This window comes from Limulus polyphemus, unplaced genomic scaffold, assembly GCF_000517525.1.
Source record: "Limulus polyphemus unplaced genomic scaffold, Limulus_polyphemus-2.1.2 Scaffold4756, whole genome shotgun sequence".
Lineage (NCBI taxonomy): Eukaryota > Metazoa > Arthropoda > Merostomata > Xiphosura > Limulidae > Limulus > Limulus polyphemus.
The window spans coordinates 38,229-63,477 of record NW_013670366.1 but is presented as its reverse complement, the minus strand read 5'-3'; the positions used below and the strand labels follow the sequence as shown (position 1 = coordinate 63,477).

The following is a 25,249-nucleotide window of genomic DNA, read 5'->3' as shown; positions in this document are numbered from 1 at the left end:
CGGTTATACTGTTAAGAGCCCTGAAGTCCACACAACAACGTTGGGTCCCATCCTTCTTCTGGAATAACACGACAGGAGTTGACCAGGGATTTTTTGATTTCTCAACTATCCCTTCTTTAATTAGGCCATCCATGACCTTCTCCATCTCTTGTTGCTTTGCCGTAGCTTTTCTCCTCTAAGGGATCTTTATTGGATGGTGATTGCCTGTGTTTATTCTGTGCTCCACAAGGTCTGTGCAGCCAAGGTCATGATCTCCTTTCGAAAACACGTTTGCATAATGATGACAAATGGACTATGCTCTTCTTATAGAGGGCAGTTAAATGGTCTGGGATAGGATGTCCATTCTTTATGGTTGTATTTCTTGCTTTAACATTGATTGGCTCTACCTCCTGGCACAATACCCCTTCCTTAAGTGTCTGTTCACATTTAGAAAAATTAGCCACTATTATGGATACTACTTAATGACCTGACACAAGTGACCTTCCAACCTTCACATCTACTGGCCTGGATGAGTCTTCTACTGCTTCCACAAGCATTGGGCTTCCTTGGGGATGTTCTTTTATTCTACCCCAAATTATCTTGACTTAAGAGCTGTGAGATGCAAATCAACAGATGCAGCAACACTTACCAGAATTTGGCCTTTGTTGTTCCCAAACGTCATTTTATTGAAGTTAACTGCACACTTTCTCAGTAGTAAGTAGTCCAACCTTAATATGCATTGGTCTTCAATGTCAGCCAAGTATACTTTGTGTCTGTCCTTCATGCCCATGAGCTCAATAATTACCCACACTGGTCCCCACAACCTTGCATAATGTCCTGTCACGCCACAGAGCTTCTGTATGGCTTCTGGTACTCCTTTGTGATCCAGCACCTTGATACTAACAAGATTTGCTGAGATGCAGAATCTATGACAAAGTTGCACTTTTGGCCATCCAGCTTTCCTGTCACATAGATACTTGTGTGCTTGCCATTTCACACTTAGCTGTTGGGACTTTCAAAATGGGGGTTGGGGTTGCCAGAAATGGCATCCCTCAGCACCAACCACTACTGGTTTCCCCCAGGCTGACTTATTGGTAGTATTCTTCTTACACTGGTTCCTCATATGTCCTTGCTCTCCACAGTTCCAACAATCTTTCTGGGTAGCAGCCTTTCCTGCCCTGGCATCTTCCCTGTGTTGAAGTTGCCGGCATTGAGCTCTCTTGTGCCTAGGTTTGTTACAGTACCAGCAAAGTCTCTGAGAGCTGCCCTTTTCTGGCTATGAATCCTGATGACTGTACCAACCTTGGTACTTCTGCGCTGGACTTAACGTAGGATTCGAATTCAAGATCTCTGGCCACTGCATCCTGCATAGTAGAGGGGTGTGCTTGCTTTACTTGTATCTTCAGTTATGGACTGTCCATGGTGTCTTCAAACTAATTCCTCAGCAACAGTTGGTGGTGCAGTTGGGTAGACCTTGTGTGCCACCTTTCCAAGTCCTGTGCCAGCTCTTGCAGGCTCTCCCCTTTAGTACGGACTCTTGTTCTAAACCTAGCCCTGTAGACTTCAGACTGATTTTGAGTTCCATACCTGAGTTCTAGAGCAGCTACCAGTGCTCTATAGTTGTGCTTGTCATCTGCCGACAACTGTCCAAGTATTTCCAGTGGTTGTCCCTTCAGGCTCATTGCCAAGTACATTGCTTTCTGCTACTCTGTCCATCCATTCATTTCTGCCACGAGCTCAAATTGTGCTCTATATACTTCCCACGGTGCCCTCCCATTGAATTCCTGTGGCTTCCTTCGTACTAGATCACCCCTATTGCTGACACTCATGTCTGGAATGTGACTTCTGGCAGGACTGAAGATGTCTGCATTAGGGTTTAGCTGCGTGGTCTGGAAGGGCTTCCTGTTGTCTGGGGCTGATTAGGGCCATGGCTAATATATCCTACTTGTGTTAGAGACAGTAAATCGTTCTTTAACGTATTTAATTCACTTTGAAATTTACTGATCTTTTCCACTTGTACTTCTTGCTTTCTTTATTTTTGCAGTTGCCACTGTTGTAGTCTCTCTTCTTGTTTATTTTCTTTCTCCTCCAACCACTGCTGTAGTCTCTCTTCTTGTTTATTTTCTTGTTCTTCTTGTTTCCTTTCTTTTTCCTCCAACAACTGCTGTAATCTCTCTTCTTGTTTCTTTTATTTATCCTCCAACAACTGCTGTAATCTCTCTTCTTGTTTATTTTGCTTTTCGAGCTGCCATTGTTGCAGGTTTTCTTGCCACTGCTGTTGTCTCTCTTCTTGTTTATTTTCTTTCTCCTCCAACCACTGCTGTAGTCTCTTTTCTTGTTTATCTTCTCATTCTTCTTGTTTCTTTTGTTGTTCATGCATTGCTGCCATCAAATCTGCTAAGCTGTAGTTTGATTTGCCACTTCTCGTTTTCCATCTTTTTTTTTTCCATCCCACTTCTGACACCAATTTGTTACATATGTGCTCATTTGTTAATTTCTGGTATAAATTCTTTCCGAGGAACTTCAGCGATACAAGTCTTTTCTTAAATAAAACTAGTTTATTCTTTCTCGATACAACTTTGTAATACACTTAACAAATTTTATAACACACGATATAAATCACAGTGATTCACACACTTTACTTACGGTGCCTACTGTTTGCTTGACTCAATTATCTCTATCTTCAATCTATCTGCATATCTATCTCTTCTTTTATTTGCTGGGTTTATATACTGAAAAAGTGGGTGTACTGATCAAACTAGGAAATTCACGATCATTCGAGAAACTCCTCACACATGCCACCAGTGCCAATAACATCAGGTGACTTAACAGCTGTCGTAACATTATGAATTTAGTTTTGAAAATATTTTCAGAGACATATGAAGGTCAATAATCCTGGGATCGAGATTAATGCCATTTGGCATAACAGTATTTAATAGTGCTATCCAGTAAGCTTCTTTAATTTCCCTTTTTCTGTTAGATGTAAAATTTGTCTCTATACCCATCACTTTAAAGTCTTCAAGAGAGTGTCCAAGCATGTTAGAGTGCTTTGCGACCAGAAGTTATTTGTGGTTATTAAAACGTTCCTGTATAGTTGTTTTGACCTACATATTGGAAGTTGCATTTTCGGCACTGGATTATGTAAATGATGTTTTTTTGTAGAGCAGGTTATGAGTTTAGTGATTTTGAACTGCTTTTGGTTGTCTTTATCAGAAAATGTATCCATTTCCAGCATGAACTTACAGGTCTGGCATCATTTGATATTGCAAAGATGATTTCCACCTGGTGTCAACTTAAAGTTTACTTTAGCGTGAACTAAGTGTGAATGCAAAGTTTTATTTTCCTGAAAGAAACAGGAACTTCTGTAAAAATGGATTTTAGTTTATCATTAAGTTGAAGGAGGTGTTTTTTAGTATCCAGGGTAGGTTTTTAGTTTTGGGTGATGGGTAATAATAACCAGTGGAACACGAGAAGAATTGGTTTTAGGTAATTGTTTCAAGGCAGATTGTTAGTTTTGTCAAGTTGTTAGGTGATAGTGTTTTGTTTATTACCATTTTCAGTCATAGTCTGTTTCAAAGAATAAATGTGATGATCATAATTCTTATTGTCAGAGCATATCTTCTTTAATCTAAGTGCTTGACTGAATGTGATATTGTGTTTGGTGACAGATTTGATTATGCAAATATTGTGGTTTATCTGTTGGTTTTCGGTACAAATCCGTATGTATAACACCATCTTTTATTGTTAGATTTACATCTAAGAAACTTATTTGGGTAGTGAAGTAATCTAGAGTAAATTTAATAGAACTGTGGAAGGTGTTAGCACGTCTATAAAAGGATAGTATTGAATCATTGCTCCTTCCCAAATGAAAAAAATGTCATCAATGTGGCATCTCCAAAAATTTGGTTTGTCTGCGCAACTTTCCAACAGTCTCATCTCTAAATCTCTCATAAAAATGTTGGCATAATTTGGTGCCCATAGCTGTGCCTTTTGTTTGAACATAGAACTCATTATTAAATTTAAAACCATTGAGTGTAAGTACTGGTTCACCTAAGCCTGTAATAATTTGAATGTTGGGTTGGTCTAGTTTTAGTAGAGAAGATTCTAGGGCTTTTAGGCCTTCATCGTGGGGAATGTTTTGTGTAGAGAGAAGAAACATCTATTGTACAGAGAATAGTGTTTGGAGGAAGTTTTCCATTGCTGTTAATGTCAGAGATCATATTCAGAAAATGTGTTGTGTCTTTAATGTACGATGTCAAACGTGATGTGGTGATCAATATAAGCAGATAAGTTTTCAGTAGATATACCGAAATTAGAAATAATAGGACGACCAGTATTGTTGGGTTTGTGTGTTTTTGGTATCATGTAAAAGCAACCTGGAACTGGGTGTTTAGGTAAAAGGAACTGTAAAGTCTCATAACTGACGTGTTGCCTTTTCTGTAAGCTACATATTATATCTTTGATAATTATAACAAATTGTAGTGTGGGGTCTAAATCTATCTTTTTATAGTTACATAGATGTAGTCAGACTTATCTTGAATGGCAGATTTTGCTGACATTCAACCTTCTTCACACATAATAGTGTTAAGTTTGATCATTAGAATTTTGAACAAAAACAAATTAATTAAAAAAATTGTTTACTTTATTTGCATTTCATCAAAATATGACATTATTGGTAGAGCTGAATACCTTTGCAAGGCACTGTAAATGTTTAAATATATGTCTCTTTCTTTTTCTTCATATATTTAATATTAACTTATAGAATATTTACTTTTATATAGATTTCTTGGTACTGAATTTTTAAAAAAACTTTCAAAATACTGGAATTGGAATTTTCATTCTGAATAGCATTTTATACCCACTTGATCTAAACAGCCAGGTCAGAGTTAATTAATTTTGAATCATCTACCACAATTTGCAGCACCTGCTGCTGCAAGGGCTTTGTTTGGTTCTTTGAACCAAATAGTAGGATTTACTATTACCCATACTATATATATGCCTACAGCAAAGTGTATTCTGCTTTATCATGTCTGGAGCCCTGGAAACTATAATCTGTATCCTGACACATCACTAGGTTATGCCTGGAGACATAAATTTATGTTAGTACCATTAATAGTATCTTGAAGTTGTACTTCACTGGACAGATCTGAGCATATAAAAAAAAACAAAAAATATGCTTGCACTAGAAGTTATTTTGTAACATAAATTAAGTATACATGACTGAATACTTGTAGTTTAATGGTAAAAAAGTGGCTAGAAAAAAAAAGATTATAATATTTTATACTTTAGGATATATAGTGGACAGCAATTACAAATTTTACAGCAGAGTTGAATATCAGCAAAGTTAGGATGTATAAATGTCAGAACTATTAAAAACCCACATGCATGAACATTTATAAGTTACTCACTAATAAAATAAAACACAAAATTACAAGTGAAATTTAAGCCATTAAAACTTCCATAAATATTACATTAGATATATATGATCCTCTACTAGCTTACTGGGTTGATGATGTTCTTTAAAAAAGGTAGTGTTGAAATCAGAAAATTATTTTAGTAGATGTTCTAGTCTACCCATTTTTTCATTCCAGTACATATACCTAAAGGAGCAAACTAGCATAATACAGCATAATCTTTTTTCTTTTTTTGCCATCCTTGATTAAACCAAAGTTATAACCTACATAGGATTACATAAGATTATGTTCAGTGCTCCTAGACTTGCTAAAGACATTGAAATAGACTATGTATAGCTCAACTGTTTTTTTTTCCATAGCACAGAACCATGTAAACATATGTTTAACATATTTGTAAGGGTGAGAAAGAACAGATATAAGGACTAAACTCTCCAATGTAGAAACTGCAAAGGACTTAGTTTCATGCATTTCCATCCCTCTTCATAAACTGAAAAGAGATAATACTAAGAATAAGTGTGTAAATTTTAGCTTTATGTGGTAAACATGAAGTATTGTGTATAAAGTCTACTTCATAGAAGGCTTTCATTCACAGCATTCAGTAAAAACAGTAAAATTTCATTGAAACTGAAAACGTTTATTAAGTGATGTTCATCATATAAATTTATCATGCTTGTTTAGTTGATCATTATTTTTTAGAAAACATAACACAGTGAATACTATGTAATAAAATTTTTGGGCCTACATGAAACACAACATTATTTGGTAATGAAATGAAAATGAACATCAATAGTTCATGTATGAGAATTCTAAAAACATTTAACATTAGTGATACAGAATTATTTGAGCACTGTTCAACTTTAGGCTAGCCTTTTATGATACCAGTTGCATAAGCATTAGTACTGTTTATGTGTGTCTATATTACTAGATTACAAGAAAAGAACTAATTTTGACTGAATAATTTTCCAGTAGTTTGTTTAAAACTACTTTAATATACACTATTATACAATAAACACTAGTGTTTCATTACTTGGATTACACTGTTTGTCTTTATTCTAGTTATGCAACTTTGAAAGCAAAACCACACAAAACCAGAAACAATTATAAAATTATTTTAATAATGAAAACATAAATGTCAAAAAGTATTGTTTTTACTAAATCAAACCCCTTAATCACAATTACTTGATAGCAATGAAGTACAGTACACTTGCCATGATAGTTGCTGTAGCAATACCTTGATCACCTCCACCCCAACACTCCCCAATGTTGGGACAACGTGCTTCCTCACATACCTGGAAAAAAATATCTGATGATCTACACTAATAAGACACGTACAAAAAAATATCCAAACTTAAAATATGAAAAAGGAATGCATTTGTCATTGACAGCTCTTGTAGAGATGTGAAAACAAGATTTATTTCCAACATAAAATCTTTAAAAACTATATTTGAAAAACATATTTATTCAATTTAAGAAACCATTGTAATGACAAAATATTTCAATGTGTATGTTGTAATATTTGATTAATCAACATTTATGAGCCTCTTATACTCCAATAAAATTAATTTCACAGAAATCGGGAACTATACAAAAAAGTGTTTTGTCTCAAAATAGCTTATCAGATGATAAACTTTTTCAATAATTGCATAATCTAAAACAACTGGTATCACACTAAAAATTAAATACAATTCTGAAATTTATAAATTCAAAGTACCTGTCATTAAATTGATGCAAACAGTGGCAAAACAAAGGAAACTGAAATATTTCAATTACTGATGAATTGTAATGCATGCTTTTAATACATATAATTTAATTACAAAAGTAGAGATACTGACCACAAATTCATTGATAATCCAAAATGGAGGATAAGTTTTATTCAAAAGCAGATACAGAACACCATAAACTGTAGAGTCAAAGGTAACTACAGAGGGTCTTAAGTGACCAATAATAATGAAAAAAAAACTTACCTCAAAACCCTAAACTGGGAGATCTCAGAAGCAGTTAGCCATGATAGAATTTCCAGGATCATAACAAAAGAAAATGTCAAAACTATTTATTAAAAATACAGCAAAAGGTACCAAAAAATTGTGAAATAGCCAGAATGATACAACAAGAATGTACAGAAAACTTGTTCTAACACTCAAGATTGAATGTATCCACTGTGAGAGCTAGTTGCTTCCAGAACTGGATACCAGAATAAACTTGTAAATGAAAAAAGTAAGAAAGGCATCAATCAAGTCATGGTCCAGATGGCAACAAAGAAAGTGATAAACTTGCTCTAGTACGCAGAGAGTTCCCATGTATGTACTGTCATCAGTCATTGCTGATCTATGTATTCAGTGTTTCATTCCATAATGACTACTGGTGTCCTTAGTAAGTTGCACATTCATGTGAACATTCTAATGTAAAACATCTGCTTTTTTCTCATGATTATGGCTAAAGGTAATAATAATGCTTATTAAAAAAACAATAAACAATCATTAGCTCAGGCCTGTTCATCTTTATTGTCTGAGAAGCAGAATTTTTCAGCGAGCCCTAATTCTTAAGAAGTTTCTGCTGGTACAACTTTTCTTTATTCTCAGGTATGTTCTATTTTAAACCTTGAGATAATTTCTGTTATGTTTGAAGGTGCTAATATTATGATTGATGATTCAGTACATTTATATTTTACACCTTTTTTTCAGATCATTGCTGGTGCTTTTATAGATCAGCTAAATATTACTAGCTTTTTATTGGGTTATCTTTCTCTTTCAATCTTACTACTCAAGTACTTTACTTTCAATTTTCTTTTTCTTCAATGCCTGCTTTCTTTCCTTTACATTATGTGTTGTCTCATTTTGAGACTTTCCTCTTTAAAGTAATTACTAGCTATTCTCATTCAACTGATTCCTTTAGTAAGTATCAAAATTTTACATTATAGTCTCCATTAGCTGCAACTCTCATTGACGTAATTTCTCGTACCATGTGGCTCTTATGTTTCTTTAACACCTTTGCTACAAGGCACTCATTCACCACCACCCCCAAGTGTTTAGCTGACCTTGAAAGAGCTTCTTCCTTTCATTGCTTGTCTTTGCAGGATCTCATTCACACTTGTCTCTACCAATCTAGAGAAGCTTGCCAGCAGAAGATACAATTTTCCTATAGTGAACATATATTTTCCATAGGTACTTACCTTCTCACACATACATAGCTATTCTCATTCAGCTCTGCCCTCTATATGCAAACAATTTTTTGCATGCCAAAAGCCAAGCCTTACACTCCCACATACCCCACGATTATTTTTGTAGTTCAACTGCACCTCACATGCAAATCATCATGTGACAAACTTCCATCAACAGGAGTGCAACACACCCTCCTGATGCCTTTCACTCCATCTAATTGATTCTACAAAATTATCACGTTGAGTAGAGGCAGAAAAGGAAGCACCAGCTTTCAGTGGGGAGGATGTATATGAAGTGTGAACAGAGGTAAGTACCTATCCAAATATATTTTCAGTGTACAAAAATTGTTACTTTCGATACAGTACTTTCCCTCTGCTTACATATATAGCTAGAATCCTGCATTGAAGAGGGGGAGGAACTGGTGTGAGGGATAAAAAGAAGCACCCTTCAAAAGCATCAGAAGAACACCTTATACTGATGATCCTCTTAATAGAAATCATACATGGGAGACTGCACCATTTCTGTACCAGAGATATTATTCACCCAGTGTAAAAAGAGGTGTTGCAGACACTGGCAGAAGAAATGGAGGAGCATAACCATAAGGAAGAGAAAACAGTTGGGCTAGAATCCAAACCACATGATATCATAACCTCAATTCCATTGAAGAGAGGCTATAGATGAATCCTATAAAGATGGTAATGTGGGGAAAATGAAACTAGATGTGCTCCAAAGTGTAGAATGGCTAGGACATGATGGACCATACATGGCAGGTCAAATTCAGTCCAAAACCAAGTGGTATTGGGAATATAACCTCCAGTCTGTGGAAGGAGGTGGGTCCATACCATCTTCACCCCAAGTTCAGTAGAATAGAAGTTTATACTGTGCAAATGTGCACCATCCACAACTGACCATACATCTGGGAACCTGACATCCAAATGACAGCAAATAAGAGATGTGCCCCTGTAGGAGGTCACATAATAGTCAAACTCAATCCAATAGGCATCCCATTGTGCAACACAAACCTCAGGCCATGAAAAATCCTTGAGGTGGAGCACCAGAGGGAGAACTGTTGCCTCTTTCAACATTATCCCCCTTGTTTTGTGTGATCATGAGACAAATTGAGTGAGGAATAGGAAAACACAGGCAACACAAGTGTGAGGACTCAATGTTGATTGGTCCTGCTCTAAATCCTGATGGTAGGCTGAGAGATCCCAATTGGAGGGAGGAACTGCAATGTGATGAATCAACTCCAAAGCAACATCATCTCCTCAGACAGGACCATACAGCAGTGGAGTGCATTGCAAACTTTGAGATACTACCTCACAGAAGTGGAGTGCCCCTATAAATCATATGCAACTGCACCCTCTGGATAGTCACAGCAGTCGTGTGCAACATGAAACCTCGGAGCCCACCATACAGAGATGGAGCATATTTATTAGGAGACTTGCACAACATCATCTTGTTGGACAGGGCTATACAGCATTGGAGCACATCACAAGATTCTCGGTACCACCACATGGAAGTGGGTTGCCCTTATAAATGACATGCAACCTCAACACTTAGAGCCCACCATACAGAAATGGAGTGTATTTAGTATTGTACATGTGCAACCTCATCCCCTCGGACAGGACCATACAGCATTGGAGCACATTACCTAACTTCCAAGTACCAGCACACAGAAATGGAGTGCCTCTATAAATGATACACAACAGCACCCTCCAGATAGTCATGGAAGCCAGGTGCAACACCAAACCTCAGAGCTCAATGATGGAGCACATGAATGGAGGACCAGCATTATCTACACCAGCAGAACACCACCACCTATTCAGGAGGAAATCTCCATGGTCCACCAACCCAGCAGCTCAGAATTGGAAAGTGGCCACAAAAAGAACAAGGAGGGATAAAATGTAGTGGAGAGTCCCGAGGAACACCAACACTGGAGACAGTGCAACAGGTGACCATGAAAACCATATTTGGAAAAGCAGATCACCCAAGATCTATTCAATCGAAGGGATGGTAGGGATGGGCAGCTATTCCCTTCTGCTTCACCCATTTAAGTCCATGGGCTAGTACGGTCCAGATTGGAAATATTAATGAAGCAAATATATCATGAGGGAAAAACCTAATGGCAATCTTGTGAAACACCCCATCTCAACAGTGTACATTATTGGCCATGGGAATACTGTATTTTATGATAGCATGATGACTGTACAGTGCAGATTTGTGTTATATTAAGTACACCTGGATAGGCAACACTTGCCACAGAGCTGGATCCTGATGACAAAAAAGGGACATGCCCCTGAAATAAAAGAAAATGTATGTAAAAAAGATAACTTGCCCAGTCATAGCCTCACCAAAATTTGAAGGGTGGTGACAGGTGGTAGAATTTCCTCTAATGAACAATAGAGGTAAGATGCATGATCTGATGTGATGACAACTTGAACAGGTTTCCAGATAAAGGGGACAAAAAGGAATAAGTGAATCAAATCAAAAACTGAACCCAAATGGTAAATGTTGAAGGAGAAAGGTCACAAACAGAGGAATGTTGCCAGGGGATGAAAAAGTAGGAACGAGAACCACTGAAAGAAGCATTGCAGGCAAAGTAACAACAAAGAGCATGTACGGGACATAAAAGCCTATCCTGATCAGATCAGGACTAAAGGTGGAAAATGGAAGGGGGGAAGAAAAATTGGCGAGAAGGAAGAATTACCTTTCCAAGCTGCCAAAGCCTTGAGAAGGAAACATCAATCCAGATAAAAGAGAAAGAACATGTGGAATGATACAGAGTTCATGAGAAGTTTATGGCAAATATATCAAACCGATGACATCCACAGGCTAATAGGAATAGGAAGTAGGTCTTAAGCAACAAGTAGAGGACAACAGGAGAACAAAGGTTCAAATGGAAGAAGATTAAGGCAGTGAAGAACCACACTAACATCCAATCCAGAAGGACTGCTTGATGAGGAGGTCTATGAATCTGGAAGAAATGCAACAAAAGGAAGAGGGTAGGGGAGGTAAACACAAAACATTACTGGGAAAAATGGAAGGTGTGCGATAAGGCTGCTTGATATTCAACAATGGACAAGACAAAAGTTCCTGATCAAACGACCAACTGAGGAAATCTGTAATAAGAGGAAAAACCCAGACTCAAAGACCAATAACAGAAGATGTTCCATTTATGCTGATAAACTGCCATTGCGGAAGGGTGAATGAAACAAACTAAAAAGGAAGTGACCCATTGAGACAATCTGGATCTCCTTGCCAAGAACCTGATAAATGCCAGAAGTGAAGAAGGAGGGTAGGAAGGGGCAAGATGAAATACCAGTGATCAAAGTTGATATAGAAGGGATGGAGTGAGGAGAAGAGGCAATGAAGAGGTAATACTGAGGTGAAGTAGTCAAGGAAACCATGGTTATGCCAATCAGTAAGGAGCAATCAGAAAAACTTGACACAGTGTAAAAACATAACGGTTTCATTAAGTTCAATCCTGGCTGAACACATCAACAGCTAGGGCTTGTGGATGAGGAACTGGAAACCAAAAAATGATTGAGGTGGGAAAGATCAATCACAGGACACCAGTCCCCAGTTTTCTATGGTACTACAAACAGCCTGGAGTAAAAGTCTAGAGAATGATGGCTGACAGACTTGATATTTCTCTGTGATAGAAGAGTCTGTACTAACTCTTGACAGATATTGACTGGTAGGAGGATCCTGAGGTTATAGAAAGGATATGGGTATGGGAGACAATGGGGGTGGGGAAAGGAAATGGATGGCAAGTTCCTCTGACAAGATCTGAACAACCCATTGATCAGTAGCAAATTCCCACCTATGGGAAAATTTGACAAATGAGCCCTCACTGGACTGGAATCCACAGTATAGTCACCGGTACTACTGCTGACAATGAGACCTGCATCAATAAACATGATGAACAGTGGAACCCTAAGTGGGAGGAGCAGGTAAAGGATGGGAGAGTGTTGGACATGGAAAAGGGATTGCAAGGGCCTAGGGTGAGACAAGCGAGCAAACAATGACAAAAGAGAATCTACACATGATTCCCCAAAACTGTCCAATGGACAAAAGGGGTCATCTGCAAGTCCTGAAGGTAAGTGGATGGTAAACGAACCAGGGACAAGACAGCATCCTTCCCCAGAATATCCCAACAACAAAGAAACCACACGTGAAGAAAGAGAGCCAAGGAGGACAACCACACCAATGTAGAAGTAACAAGGGAGAAGGTATCCCCCCAAAAATTCCTTAGGAGATTGTTGTAGTGCCTCAGAAATAAGGTACAGGGTGGACAAGTACTGTAGGAGAGTTGTAAGGATAAGACAAAGGTAGGAAAATGGGCATGGGAGAAATGGACAGGATTGTCAGGGTCATCCTCCCCATACTGGTAGTAGTGATAGGAACTGCTGAGTATCAAGAAAGGAGTATTCTGTCTGATGGTAAGCACAGGCAAACTGACCTGTGGCCCATGGAGGGCAAGGCATGCTAACACTATCTCACAACTGAGACACAAAATGCTCAGCATGAACCCTGACATCAGAAGGAGGGAAAACAACATACTGGGAGGAAGTGGTGTAATGTAATAAGGAAGGAACAGGATTATAAGAAATCAAGGAAATGTATAAAATGGGACAAACCTGAGAAATTATGTCTAAAAAAAGTTGAATTAGGCCTAACAAATTCCATAGGATAGGCACAGGAAGGCAAAGTACAATTGAATGGAGAAAAAAGGCTGTTAAAAGCTCAAAATCCTTGCCACACCAAACAGGTTGGGTAGGTTCGAGAGGAAGTCAAGTACTATCAGGAGAAGAAAGTCAACACAGATAATGTTCAATTTCCCAGCAAATTAAGGCTGAAAATTCCTCAGTCGAGTTCCCTCGACCTGAAGCCTGTGTAATTGTGCTAATAATAGATTCTAGAACCTCCAAAGTGGTAACATAAACTTTGATATCCATCATAAAATTATGAAAAATTTTAAATTATTGAAATAAAAAAGAAGAATAACCAAGGTAAGTTATCACTGAAAACTAAAAAATAAAACAGGAGTAAAAGATATAAATGATCTTTCCACTTTGTATGATAAAATTAAAGAGAAAAACGCATGACAAGAGCACAATCAAAACACATCTTGAGTATAGCACTACTTAACAGTATAATCGAATAGAGGGAGTCACATGCATCAGGAGTGTGTGTCGCACTCCTATTGGTGGAGGGTTGTCATGATGATTTGCAAGTGACACACAGCTGAACCACAATAATCATGGAGTACATGAGAATGCAAAGCTTCTAGGATGCAAAAAAGTTTATTCATACAGAAGGCAGCAATGAACAAGAATGGCTATATATGTGAGAGAGGTAATATACTGTATCTGAAATTGATTAGGGTCTTAGCATTTTGGCTTAATTCTTGTTGTCAGTCCTATTCAGATGACCAGCAAGTAATGTTTGTTTTCCTGGTCTCTTTTGACACTATCAAGTGGCCAAAAGTGGTGGTAAGCATAGTGGGTCTATTCAATACATTCAATGACCCTCTTCTGTTTTGGAAAAATTCTCATCTGGAATTTGGAGGGAGGGCAGAGTCATCTTCAATCAGTGGTTCATCTGTAAAACCCTTGGCTTTGAGATACTGGGCCTTGACTGATCCTTCAGTATGGTCTTAATGGCTTTTTCTCTCTCCCTTCTCATCTATTCATAAATTCTGGATCAAAAAGTCTTAAATCACCTACAGAAAAAGAGTAGTAAAAACCCTTTATCATGATTTTTCAGGTTTTTGGTTTCATATCTTTGTGGTTCCAAAGATATCAGGAGATTGGACCCTGTCTTAATTCTTCTTTTTGGAGACATCTCATTTTCAAATGGGAAGCATGTAAATGTTATGAAAATTTGTTCATTATGGCCAGTGAATGGAAAAAAAGGACACATATCTTCATATCCCTATTCATCAATAATTTCTTTTAATTGCCTTCGGTTCTCTATATGTTTTCTGTCTAGTTTTTACTGTTCTTCTCCATTCATTCAACAATGATTTTTACTTTTACACGAATGATCAACTTATTGTGATCATTTTGTCCAGTTATCCATTCATTCTCTTATGTATGCACACACACGCAGTTGACAATCCAACTGACTATTACAGCTGGACAATTTAACCAATATAACTGATTACATATGAGCAGTGATTGCATCGATTAACTTCAGAAAAATAATCAACTCATAATCACAATTAGTGTTTCTGATAATTACTTATTTTGATTATTCCAATATATATTATTTGAAATTATGATTAAATCATTTGTCATGAAAATTATCAACTAATCAAAATAAGTCGTTCCAATTATTCCAATGACTGATTAATCAAAATTATGATTAAATTATCATGCAAATACTCAACTAACCAAAATTAGAGTTTTTGATTAGGTACTGCTTTCAGTTATTCAAACTATCCAAGTAATCGCAGTATTGCCATTATGTTTGCTTGTTATTAATTACAAAGCTATGTAATGGGTGTAGGGGGAGTGCTTCATGATTTGAGGGTCTGAGGTTTGATTACCATTGACAATAAACTTGCTCATTGTGTGTTTGTTATTGCAAAGCTACAAAGACTATCTGCCACTGTCACTAACTTTGATCTGCTAATTAGAGGGCAGGCAACTGGATGACAGTACCCAGTGACAACTCTCTGGCTACTTAAGTGTTAGATAAAGTGTAAATTTACTTTTTTTATATTGTGTTAGATTTATAATTGGGTAACTATATTCTTCAATACTTCATAAGTTCAAGTCCCCACCTCCATTTTTTTTTATCAGGAATTAATAAATGCAATATTTAATGTTGTATAAAGAAGTGTGGATCTAGAGGATGTTGTCCAGAAGTGTCAAATTCCTACCCCAGTGCTCCAGATAATAGGCATAACTGGTTAATTTCTGACCGAAAATCAGCCATTTACAGCCTTAAAAAATATTTAGAAGTTATTTTTCTGTCATGGAAAAACATATACAGTAATTAAATAATGGGTGCATTCTTGTAGCTTTCTGAAATTCTGCCCAAGACCTGTACAGTTCACACAACAGAGCCAAAAATAATGCTCTCTAACTGCCAAAAGTTTGCATTGGTACACTTGTGTTTATTACAACTACATCTGGTGATTTAATTTGCTAAATTAATCCTGTGTGAAATTTCACCTTTTGAAATAATAAAAGAATTCATAGTTAGTCAAATTACATTTTTATCACAAAATGTTACTGCTGCACTTTGTAAAAAAACTAATTTCTTCCACTTCTGGGAGAGATTACTCCTGAGAAAAAAACAAGTATCTGGGGTACTGCACCCCTCCACTTATTCTTTTTTATTCCATAAATTAATAATTGTACATTTGAACATTGCATAAATAGATGCAAATTTTTTTTTTGGGAGTGTGTGTCAAAAACCCGTACATTATTTTAACAAGTTAATAAAAAACAGTCAAACATCCTTATACTACCATAGAGTAACAAAAATAAATATTATATGTCAGTTTTTTTATTTGATTGCTCTATTTATTATGGTAAAAGCTTTTTTCTGGTTTTCTGAAGTATACATGGCTGGAATTTTGGCCTCAACTAATAAATGATTATTTCTGCACAAATACAATTTATCAAGCTTAGTAACTAACCTGTATTTCAGTCTAAGAAAATATGAAATTTTGAGCTGACTAAAGACACAACCTACCTCCTTCAAATCTTGGTTTGAAAGAACAAGTTGGCATCCAAACACATGAAAATGGCTGAGAAAGCCACTAGGGGGACATTCTGAGCTTTCAATTGGTTATTCGCATCATATATTGAAGTAAGTGTACATAAGAGACCACTTTCACAAAGGGAAAGATGTGAGTGGGGCCACTGTGTTTGATTCAGTACATGAGTGATATCCCAGTAAATAGTAAAGATAGGAGGTTCTTATGTTATATTTTAGCTTGCCAATATTGGTAATTTGAGTTCCTAATTCGTACAAAACTACAGACTTAGTATTTTGACATCACAAACATCTAATATGAACTAGTGCTACATTCAACATACCATGTGACACACAAATATCGATGTTTAACTTAATAATTGAATAATGTATAATACTAAAATTTGAATTATGATCTACAGTTTGATACCAAACTTACTGACATAAATTTATGAAATAGTAGTTCAATAAAATTTTGAATACGAGTCAATAAATGCGATGACATGGCCTTTGACCTGTGACCCATCTGGAAAGGGTTAAGGAATGATAAAGGTATATTGTTTGCTGTACTAACTCCAAAAGGTAGCCTAGCAAGACTGATAGACAACAAGGGAAGAATGTCAGTAAGAAAGAGATAACAGTCATGTCATCCAGGAAGAGATTCCAAAGAACCAAAGAGATTAAGAACCAAACAAGAGACACCTATGAAGCCATGAATGTCATTGTGAGAAGAAAAAAAAAAAGGATTTTCAAGAATGTTAAAGATACAACATATTGTGTTAAGTGTTCAATAAAGATTGTTCATTTTGTATTTCACTCTGTGCCCAGTCTCATTACTTTTATTTCAGATTGACATAATTACTAAGAGATCCAGAATTATTCCATAATCATTATCTAAATATTTCCAAATATTGTTGGCTTCTCCTCACAGAGTGGAATCTCCACCCTTTGGCTTTCATTGGCTGTATGAAAGGCTGGCCATTTGATGATGAAGCCTCTGTTATGTTGGTCAACCATCTTCTTCCACTCTAGTGATCTCCAGTTCCAGATTCAAATTCTCTGGTAATGACACCTTAAGTCAATCTTTAGGGAACCTCCTTCTTTCTACCTATCCTTCTCTCTACTTTTTTTCCACAAGTACATACCATGATTAGTTAGTTGTAGTTCAGGGTTTCATCTTACTGCTTCGCTTTTCAAGATCAACCATGGTTTCTTCTATTACATAAACTTCAGGAGGAACAAGTCCTATTATTATTATTATGGAAACTTTTCAGTATTCTTGAAATTATTTTTCATCTTCTCACAATGCCTTTGGAATCTACAGCTGTCTGTTGCTTAGTTCTTTGTCTATGATGCCAGATTCTCTTCCCCAGTGGCCCGACAGTTAGCACATTCTTTCTGACAATCTTCCCTGCTGTCTGTCAATCTTGCTGGGCTACCTTCTAGAGGTGGGACATATACACACATATCTTTAGCTCTCAACAAATTACTTCTTTCCATATGTATTTGTTTCATGATCGTATCTTATCATCTGTTTCCGTAACTAGTCACAAAGATGCCTTTTCTCTCATGTTCAAATCCTATGAAAGCCATTAACCTCTATTGCCCCATTACATTATCATCTTTTTCTGTAGCTAGTCACAGAGATGCCTTTTCTCTCACGTTCAGACCCTATGAAAGCCATTAACCTCTATTGCCCCATTACAGACCTTTTTAAAGTTTCTCATTGTAACTGTCCAAAGTTCCAACTCACTGTCCTTAAATGAATCTCCTGTTTAGTCTTTTATTTCTTGGCTTCTCTGACTTCTGAAGCCTTAACAATATGCTTGTTCTATAATCTTTCCTTAAAATCATATTTTCTTTAATTACTTGCATCAGGCATAAAATATTCTGACATCTATTGCCTTGATGGTTCACATATTTGATATTTCCCAGAAGGCCCTATACTAATACCAATATCAGGTCTTCTTACCTTCAACTTGGACTGCAAGAGAAAGTAACCTGTTTCCCACATATTGTGTTATCAGTCCTGATTCTTGCTTGTAGAAACATTTTTATATCCTGTCAGGACTATTCATTGTTATTTCATACATATGGTGTCTTTCACCATCTCTGTACCTTGCTCCAATTACATTAATAAATTGGCTTGTGTAACTGATCTGTGTTGTTTACAGTGAAGTTCCTCAACACCTTACCAGTGAATTGTGAGGTTACATTTCACTACAGTTGCTACTTAGCAATGTCTTTGATGCAGAGGAATATGAATTTATCAAAATTTTACTTACAAAGTACTGCCTCTGATTGTTGTTTTTCATTCCAAATAGAATTCCTAGCATACAACTTATTATATGCTAACTGCTTTGTTATGTTTGCGTCCACACTTCTGTTGCACATGGTAACTCCATATTTGAATAGCTTTATCCCCTTGTGAACCTCACATTGTACATACACCTCTGCAACTGTCCAAGAAAAAATTACACACTCTGGAATTGTCCCCCATGAAAGAGTGTTGGCTTCTGGAAGTGGACAGAGAATGTCATCTGGTGGCTAATGATGCCTTGGCAGGTACCTTACTCACCTCCATATGCACTCTGTTGCATAAACATTAGAGGCAAGATTAACATTCTCATATTAAGTCTCAACCAACTATAACTGCTTTATTGTTATCTTTCTTAACCCTACCAATACAGGCTGGGTGAGATAACCCTACCTTGTAACCACGAAAGTATCCATGAGAGTAATTATATTATAACCTTAAATAATGTATGTATATCTTTACAAAATTTTGTAGATTATTAGTAAACTTTACAGGGCTTTCATAAACAAATTATCAAATTCTTAAATTAGGTATTATGATTTTTTTTTATTAAAGATTTGCTCATGAAGTTTTTTCTTTCAGAATGTTGACTGTCCAACTTGCAAAGTAATTTTGATTTTAAGATTAAAAATACTTTTCTTTATCTGAAAATTCTAAAGTTTCATTTCCATAATCTCTATATCTTTCTGTTTTTTAAAATAAAACTTTGTATTTAATCTGTTACTTTATCAATGCTAGCTCTATATAGTGTTGGTCAATTTGACTGACCATGTAACCATCATAAAAATTAGGAAATAAATCCAAATTACCTTTTTTCTTGTTTTAGTATAACTGCAAATTGTAACAGGAAACCACAAATGTTTATTCTAAATAGTTTAAATCTCGTAACAGTATACATTTACATTTATTAATTTTTGTTTTATTGACTATTTATGTCTGACTAAAACTACCCCAACACAAGTTTAAAACATGGCACACATACAGCTCATGTTACCTTATCGAATAGCGTAACGCACAAGCTGCTGGCGCATACACCCCATGAAGATTTTTTTTTTCATTATCTTCCCCAATAAGTTTCTGTTTTTTACATTTTAGTTACTTTTATAATAATAAATAGTGAAAAGAAATGAAAAATAAAAAAGAATCTCATAATTAAATATCAAACATCTTTATTTTCACTAAAGCTTTATATTTTATCTGTTATTTTCTTTACTGTAACATTATACTTGATTCTCCAGGTTGTAGGTAAGTAATCAAAGTATAACAAAAATAAAGGTTGCAAATTCAAAATAAAATATATTGTTAGTACTGATCCCAAAACTTCAAAGTACTTATGGTCAGAGTTTACACTTCTCACTTTTTCACACTTATTTTCTGTAGTTATTTTATTGCTAGCTGATGGCTTAGAAGCTAGATGAAACAAAATGGATCGTATTGTCTGTCCATTTCAGTGCGGAAAATGAAGTTCCTAAGTAAATTTCCTGAGTTTCTTCTAATCCTTTTACACCTATTTCTTCTGTATATTCTATTGTTAGTGGCTGAAGTAGAAACCTGCCAATTATAAAACAAGGAATCACTGCTCCTGTTTAGATGTTACTGTACTTTGAGTACTTCAAAACTGACAATATCAAATTAGCTTTTGCAGCACAATTCCCAGAAGAAAGATTTATCAACTTGTTTATCAGTATAATGGTTAAAATGAGATTTGTCTAAAGTATTATAAAATCCTTATGCTATGGCTTTGTAGAAAGTCTGGGCCAATCTAATAAACTTGTTAAGTATTTGAATGTTGTTCGATAAGCAGACGTTTCCTCCAGAGGCTTGTTAACACAGTACAGCAGTTGCAACAAGCATTGCCTAAAGTGAAAGAAAATATTTAAGATATGGCCCTGTACAGTATTGTATCTAATCCAATAAACCTGGCTGGTTGGGATTTAGTGGTGGTATAAGTGTGAAAGTGCTTATGAACATCCTGTTTGCTATTTTACCATGCTTACCCAGTAGCCAATACATGAGTAGTTCCCATATTTTGTAAGGTGTATATATTTAAATTTGTTATTTTTCTTAAAACATAGAGTAGTAAATAAAAAATATTTGGAAAACAATGATCTCCACTGCTTACAATATTTTGAAGTTCTTTTTTACACTCATGAGTTGTACTTGCTAACTCTCATCATAAGCTTAGTTCATATTCATATGTCAATGTAGAAAAAAAAAATTTTGTAGACTTTATATACACATTTTTAAATACCAATATACTGATACCACAAAAAATCTATTGTAATTTACCAGGCTTCCTAACTATTCTGTATTTGGGTCTAAAAAAATTAATTTCTGTTCTGAAAATAGTATTGATCAAAGTACTTCAAACTGTCCAACAATAGAAGAGCTCTTCTCTCATAAGTAACATAAAAAGACTAACAGACTTACATTGAGGAAATGTAGAGCTTTCAATCAGTTATAAACTTATAGGTTTAAAAAAGCAGGCCTAGATAAACAAGTATTCTCAAATGATGAAATGGTGGGAGGAGGCAACATGGTGGATTTGATAAATATTATGATATCTCAGCAAATAGAAAGGGTAGGAGGTTATTATTTTATATTCTAGCTTGCCCATATTGCAAATTTAAGTTTATAATTCGTATGAAGCTATAGACATTGTATTTTGGGTGTCATAAAATGTAATCTGACCAAACCCAGAAGATGAAGTATCAGTGTGATACACAAAAATCAACAATTAGCATTTTTCTTTATATTTACTTTCAAGTTGATTGACATACATTCAAAAAACAGTAGTTCAATAAAATTTTGAATGTAAGTCTACATGACATGCCCTCTGATCCCTAGTTACTAGTATTGATAGGGTTAACATACTTAGTGTTTCCAATGCACTCTCCTTGAGTTGTATTGCACATCCTTGATTTTGTGTGGATTTTTTCAAATCTTTCTAGGTGCCTATTGAGTAGGCTGGTTTCATGACTTGATGAGCCTTTACCAATGTGGATGTAGGGGGTTAGCCTTAGGAGAATGTCCAGTTGTTAGGTATTACTGATCTCTTCAGGTACAGGACAATGCATTGCAACCATATCTCAACTCATTTTGCAGCTGTTTCAAGCCCACATTACCTCTCCTACAACTGTATAATATGTGATTTTTCCAACATGATTGCAACCACAAAATCTCAATTAATAGTAAGAAAACAGAGCTCATATATGCCTTCCTAATGCAAGGGCAATAAGTGATACGGAAGAAGATGAGAAAGTGCAGAACTCAAGGTGTCCAGGGCATTCAGAACTTTAGTCCCATGACTGTTAACAGCGTAAGACAACTAAACAAGGAAAGCCTTTTCGTATTTCAGAGGGAAGAACTTGTTTCAAATTCATTTTAATTCTAAAAAATGTAAAAAATTATTTAGCCACTCTTTCATTCCAGCTGACAGGCATTGATAGAAATTTTACTGTAGCATAGAAAATGAATATTAATTAAAGCATATTATAAAATTAATAATAGATTTAAAAACTAAATAATAAAAGAATAAACTCATAAAGCTAACTGTTAGATAAAATATAATAATCTTGTCTTTCTCACATCAAGTCCTTGATAATATGTTTGATTCAATTTGATCAAATTAACTTTAGACAATTTAATGCATTAACCTTCTCTCTATGAGCATCTTTTTTCTGCAGATGTCAAGAGGTTTTACTGAGTTACATTCAAAGTTATAATTTTCCTATCCTGAAAATGTATATCAGAGGGAATTGATAATCACTCCAATAACCCGACATCCGGCAATGAAAGGTTGTCTATATAAGAAAACTCAATTCCAGTGAAAATGAACCTGGAACCATCCCAAAGCCAGAACATTCTCGGATAATACATATCAAGGGATGACAAAGGAAGAGACCTGGAATAGTCCACCTTCCTCAGCTGTGATCCACAATATACAGTGATTGGTTGAGAGAGGAATACAGACAACTATAAACATGAATGAGGAATTATGTTGATTGGTTCACTCTAAATCCAACACCACGCCATGGGGTACCAAAATCCATGCTGTGGTAGGATTAGGGCTCTCAATAGAAGGGAAGAACTGTATTTTCAACAGCTCAACTACAGTGGTTGTGTAAATGGTATCAGGAGGCTAAACTTCTCTAGAGGCCATGTCTCATCAACAACAGCAGAACACCACAGACCTACTCTTGACTGTATGGTTATAGGCATCTTTTTCGTGGAACCCATTCAGAAGGGTGCCTCAACAGTCAACTATCAGTGGCTTAGAACTGGAAAGTGGTAAGGACTTCCACACTGCACTAGAAGAAAGAAGGGTTAAAAAGTTGTGGAAAGTCTGGAGGAAGGACATCACCTGAGACAGTGAAATGGGTGACCACAAAACCCTATTTTGAAAAGTACACCATACAGAGCTATTCACAACAGCCATGGCAAGGATGGGCAGCTATCAACTTCTGCTTTACCTATGCAGTCCATGTGTGGTACTGTCTGGTATGTACATGTTTATGAAGCAAAATATCATGAGGTTATTCACCTACAAGTGATCTTGTGGGAACACCTAATCTCAATGGGGAGCATTCTGAAGCCATGGAATATAAAGTGCGAAACAACATGGCTGTACAGTGCAGATTTCAAGTTAGAGAATATCTGGTCTGGCATCACTTGCCACAGAGTGGGATTCACATAATGAAGAATGAGGAAAAGAGCCCCTGAAATGAAAGAAAGTATGAATAGAAACTTACCAGTCAGACTCACACTGAAGTCTGAAGAATGGCCACAGGTGGAAGACGAAAACCCGATAAAGAAGAAACCACGATATAATGTAGATAATGGGAGGTGAACGTATTGGGCGTGATTCACATGCCTGATTGTAGAATCTCCTCTCATGGATGATGAAGACAAGAAGCAAGGGAAAAGGTGAGGTATCTAATATGATGAAAAGACAGCTGGAACAAATTCTGAGAGGAAGAAGGTAAGGAGGAATAAGCCAATCGAGTCAAATACTAGACCCAATTGGTAAGTGTAGAAGGTGAAAGAAAGGAGGGTGAATACACAGAAGGAGAAAGATCTCAACTCAAGGAAACTGCCTAGGAATAAAGAAACAGAACAGGCACCACAGAAAGAAACCATATGAGCACTAGTAAAACAAAAAGTACAGACCATACATCAAAGTCAATCCGGATCGAGACAAGGATAAAGATAGGAAATGAATGTAAGGGAATTATGCAAAAGGAGGAGTTACCTCCCCTAGCTGCAGATGTCTTGGGTAGAAAGGAACAATCAGGATAAAGGAGAAGAGAGGGAGTGGGTAAAAAGAAACATCATGGAAAACAAATTCGACCTCTGACGTCCACAGGGACAGAGAAGGAGGAATTATGTTTAAAGGGAAGATGAAACATGGAACACGAGGAAAGTGAGAGAATAAAAGATCATTAATATCACAGGTTAGAATGGTAGGCAGTCAGGGAGGAAGACTAATCCTGAAGGAACATATGAACATAGGTGAGGTAAAAACTGTGGTATCAGGAACAAAACTAAGGGATGGGACAAAGCTGCCCGATTACCCAAGATGTAGGGGACATATGACCCACAGTTGACAAACCAGGGGACAAACTCTGCCACCAAACACACAGGGGTTCGATCTGAAGGAATACCTGACTTGTAGGTGAATTGCAGAACACTTTCCATTTATGTCAATAAATGCCCAATGAAGAAGAGTGAATTGAACAAGTACATAAAGTACATTAATGTGAGTGAGAGAAAAAGGATGTGCCCTTAGATGTAGTGGTTAGAAAATGACGGACTATACATGGCAAGACAACTGTATCTACAATCCAGCCACCGAGAACCGACATCCATGTGAAGGTAGGATGAGGATCATATCATCAGTAAGTCAACTACACTCCAAAAGCCAGCCACTGGGAACTGACATCCATGTGGGGGTAGGAAAGAGGATCATACCAAAAGCAAGTCAACTAAAATCCAAAACCCAGACACTGGGAACCAACATCCATGCAAGGGTAGGAAAGAGGAATCGAGACACACGATAGCCATGTGATACATTATTTGACAATTGGCATAATAAAGATGTCTCTGTAATGGAAACTAACCCACTCAAAACCATCTGACCCACAACACAGGTGGAGGGAACAAGAGTATAATTGAGTGAGGAACAGAGACACTTATAATACATGTGTGAGGACTTATGTTGATTGGTTCAGCTCTGAATCCAAAACCCAGCTACTGGGAACCAACAATCATATGGGGGTAGGATGAGGGATCCCAACTGAAGGGGTGAACTGCAATTATGATAACTCACTCCAAAGCTACAACATACCCTCATATAAACAAATACAGAGATGGAGCATCAGAATGGAGGACATCTCATTATCTACACCAGCAGAACACCACTGCCCTGTTCTCAACTGAATGGTTTTAACATTATTTATATTGTATATCACTTTCAGGAGGATGTGTCCATGGTCCACCACCCCAGCAGTTTGGAGCTAGAAAGTGGTAAGGACCCCTATACACCACTGTAAGAAAAGGGGGAGAAAATGTAGTGGAGAGTCTGGAGGTATGTTAACACCGGAGACAGTGCAACAGGTGACCACAAAACCCTATTTTGAAAAGCAGACCATACATGATTTATTCAA

At 36.5% G+C, this 25,249-nt stretch overlaps 1 protein-coding gene across 1 annotated transcript in view; it reads right to left on the bottom strand.

Moving 5' to 3' along the window:
- LOC106471645 (lipoyl synthase, mitochondrial-like) overlaps positions 1-25,249 on the bottom strand; it is a gene marked incomplete at its 3' end in the record, with an annotated part of 68,990 nt that overhangs the window by 7,405 nt on the left and 36,336 nt on the right. Inside the window, exon 4 of the mRNA XM_013932260.2 lies at positions 6,602-6,682. Coding sequence (XP_013787714.1) covers positions 6,602-6,682 — 81 coding nt within the window. The remainder of the gene's footprint in view (positions 1-6,601; positions 6,683-25,249) is intronic.